The sequence below is a fragment of the Nicotiana tabacum genome, chromosome 9, assembly GCF_000715075.1.
Source record: "Nicotiana tabacum cultivar K326 chromosome 9, ASM71507v2, whole genome shotgun sequence".
Taxonomy (NCBI): Eukaryota; Viridiplantae; Streptophyta; class Magnoliopsida; order Solanales; family Solanaceae; genus Nicotiana; species Nicotiana tabacum.
The window spans coordinates 117127931-117131902 of NC_134088.1; the positions used below are offsets into that span (position 1 = coordinate 117127931).

The 3972-nt window shown below is 34.0% G+C and overlaps 1 protein-coding gene across 1 annotated transcript; it reads left to right on the plus strand.

The window, feature by feature from the left end:
• The first annotated feature begins 339 nt into the window (after positions 1 to 339).
• LOC107803862 (zinc finger protein ZAT11) lies at positions 340 to 1254 on the plus strand. The gene has a single exon (XM_016627656.2). It carries the CDS (start codon positions 526 to 528, stop codon positions 1045 to 1047), a length of 522 nt encoding a protein of 173 aa, XP_016483142.1. The 5' UTR covers positions 340 to 525; the 3' UTR covers positions 1048 to 1254.
• The last annotated feature ends 2718 nt before the right edge of the window (positions 1255 to 3972 follow it).

Here is a 3972-nt window from a genome sequence, read left to right on the forward strand (position 1 = left end):
AACACATTTGTCCTTTTCATGAGCTCGCTTACGTTTGCACGTGTGTTTTTTAGCAGCCATTTATTTTGTCAAAAACCATATGAAAGCTCTCGGAAATGTTCTAGAAACCTCAAAGGAAACCCAACATTAATAAAAATAAAAACTCTCTCTTACTTTTCTTCTTTCTTTCGTTCCGCTCGCATCACCTGACCTGAAAAATTCCTTAATCCACATGATTGACAAAACGCGGTCTATTTTTATCCGCTTTTAGAACACCGGCCATTTCGTTGACTAAACTTAACCAACAAGGAAAATTAAAACAACAATAATACTACTATTAAATTGTCCTAAAACTGTCATGTATTTGAGAAACACGCAAAAGTCAGAAACAAGCTTAAATCAAAACCTAGATATATGTGAAGCAAAACCAACCCAAGTGTATCATATATCCTCTTACTTCTAAGTTCTCACATTTCTCTCAAAGTTTCAAATTTGGTATACAATAAGACGTCTTAGTATCTTCATTCTTTTTTCTCCATCAATATTATGAATGCCATGAAAAGAAGCAGAGAAGAGGACAGGCAAGTGGAAGCAGAAGCCATGGCTAACTATGCCTTAATGCTATTGTCTCGTTTAAACAACAACAACAACAACACGACTTCAACAGATCGAGATTATCACAATGATTTCGAATGCAAGACTTGCAATAAACGCTTTCCATCTTTCCAAGCTCTTGGCGGCCAACGTGCAAGTCATAAACGGCCAAGATTACTTGCCAGAGATTTTCTTGTGCAATCAAAAAAGAATAAAATGCATGAATGTTCTATTTGTGGTATGGAGTTTTCTTTGGGTCAAGCTTTAGGTGGTCACATGAGACGTCACCGTGATGAAATTAATAATACTTCAGCGGCAGCCGGAAAGACAATGATTCCGGTGTTGAAGAAGTCAAATAGCAGCAAGAGAATTTTCTGCGGCTTGGACTTGAACTTAACCCCTGATGTAGATGTTGAACTGAAGTTATGGCCGACGGCACTAGTTTTATCTCCTGTTTTGAGAATCTTTATTTAAGTCCCTTTTCTTAGTTAACCTTTTAGGATTAGCAGAAATTGATTTGCTAACTCTTTTCGGGTTCTGCCCTTGTATATTTCCATAACTAGTGAATACGCACTTCGCGCGCTTGTATAAAAGATAATTAAGCAAATCAGGTTACTTATAAGACCTAATTGGATTTGTTTTTTCCGAAATGGAGTTTTATAATTTATACTTAGAAGAATACTAATTTTATTAAAATTCTTAATTTACGTGAACTAATTCTTCTTTGGATAGATCAGAGCTTCTGAAAACTGAAGATAGTATTTACAGTTTTATCATCTAGTGAAGTAGGAGCCACAAACTTCAAGATTGTTATTTTTTTCTTTTTCTTTTCCAGATAATTTTATTGTACGGCAAATATAGTAATATGTTAGCAGGTGAAAATAAAAAAAAATTAGTTTTTGACAACTTATTCACGTCCCAAATTCACCTGCCATCGAATGATTGGTTGTTGTCGGGCCACGACACTATGAGTTTATTGAACGCGTATTTGAGGTGCAAAATAGCTCGAAAAATAGTGTTGGTCTTAAAAGTATCATTAGGTCGTGGAATTGCATGCAATTAATTACGGTATTACAATAGTTGAGTGCACTAAGTTTATTTGTGAAATAAAAAAGAAAACAAGAGAATTGGTACTTTTCTTTTCATTATTTTCTTCACGCAAATAACTATATTGCAGTAACTTGTTTAGAGTCATACTAATGCAGCAACAAATATATAAAACCAATAGAATACATAATAGTGAACTACAAATGTATAATAACGGCGGAGTTCACCTTTATATTACTCACACAAATAGTAATCAGTTCACCTTGTTTCCTCACATTGACGGAGTTTCACGCCCGATAAAGTACTTGAATCATTGCAGTCCAATCATCTATATTATCATTCAACTCGAAAGAAAAAGGTATTTTATTACAATAGAACAATAAAAGATCAAGTTAGATGCGGTTCAATACATATGTAATGCACAAATTTATATTAAAAATATGATGAAGCATAGAGATTAGTATGAATTATTATTCAGATTAATCAGATAACGTGGGAAGAAAATTTTAAACAAAGGTACAGAAGCAAGTAAATGGAAATGGCAATGAGTTTTGCATGTAATGAGATGGGATATTTGTGATGAATACAAGCAACAAACCAAAGGACACACCAGCCCAATTAAAACAATTTAATAGGTGCAATATTTATTAATACCTATTTCCTGGGCCCTAGAGTATAGCTTCCGCCTTACCTGGTCTAATACAGAACCACAGATTTTATAAAATTTGGTTCAATACAATTGAATAAAACTGTACGTTCACATTGTATTGCTTTTAAATAAATCACGGTGTGCATAGAAAAAAGAGATAAATTTAAAAATAGCCAGATTTACAAGTAATAATTGAAAAATAGTCACAATTTCAAAAGTAATCGAAATTTAGCTAATTTTCATATAAAGATAAATCTGAACGAAAACACTGTTCAAAATTTTAAAAATATTCCCGCATAATATACTGGAGTTCGAATTTTTTACATGTGAACTTCCAGCATAATATACTGAAGTTCTAGCATAATATGCTGGAAGTTCATACATAGGTGCACCAATCTCCAGTATATTATACTGGAACTATCCGTATTGCAACAAAATAGTGACTATTTTTCAATGACTTTGTTCACACTGGCTATTTTTCAATTATCAATCCGAAAATTGGCTAGCCCGTGCTATTTTCACAACAAAAAAAAATATGCACAATGGATCTGACGATGCACTTAAGTGGAGAAATAGGAAAAAAGAACAAAGGGCCCAAAAAATTGTACAAATTTAGCAACTGTCTCGATAATAAAATTATTAAACAAATGAAGGAGATAAGACATGGACAAAGGGGGAAAGTTGGTGCTGAAATACTACTCCCGAGAAATATATATCCTAATACACCAAAAAAACGAGTAGTATATATCTCATTACCACCCTCTAAGTATTGCAAAGCCAATATATTTAAGAAATGCAAAGAGAAAATTTGAAAAGACCATGATACAATTTCAATGTTGTGTATGTGAGAATTTGAAGAAACGTTACAATTGAGTTCATGATTACCAATTACAAAACATCTATTCCGAGAGCGTTTGATTCCTGAGAGCTTTCAAGTTTTTATAATCCTTCTCCACATAGGTGTATACGGTAAAAATCGGTTAGTCTTTCGTACGAACTGGTCGAAATGGTAATGCATTGGATCGGAGAATCGTCTTCATAATATCAGGTTGAGGTCCGAAGTCAGGTCACCAAGCTTCGAGCCCTAGGGACCGATCAATGTCGAGCTCGATATCATTATCAAACTCGAATCTAAATCGAACTATGATGCAAAGTGAAGTTATCAAGCTTATGAGGCAGAGACCGACCAACACTGACCCCGAATTAATACAAGGATCCGAGTCAGAATCGAGCTCGAGTCAAGATTGAGAGCTTGAGTCGATACCAAGCTCGAGTCAATATCGAGCTCACAGACAAGAGCCGTTGCAATCCCACAAGAGGAGAGAATCCTGGCAAGAACTATGGAATAGCTGATTTATCATGTGTCTCCCACTATGTATTTTTAAATATATCTAAAGTAGGATTCCTTCACTATAAAGGGGATGTTTATTATTTCTGTAAGGACCAAGTTTTTGCATACATTGTAACTGAGATATCATACAATCTTATATTGAAGAGTTATCATTTTTTAGCTTCATAAATTGATTCATCTTGCTTAATCTATAAATCATCTTCTTCCCAAATTTGCTTATTTTTTATTCTCTACAGTCAACACTTGATATTTCTATTCATTCTTACGATTTGTGTCAAGTTATACCACATACCCTTAGAACTACGTACAAATTTAACTCAATCCATTTTTCGGGTAAACAGTTTGGCGCCCA

What these genes read in the sequence shown, in the direction of transcription:
- LOC107803862 (XM_016627656.2), top strand. Translation starts at nt 526, where the DNA reads ATGAATGCCATGAAAAGAAGCAGAGAAGAGGACAGGCAAGTGGAAGCA.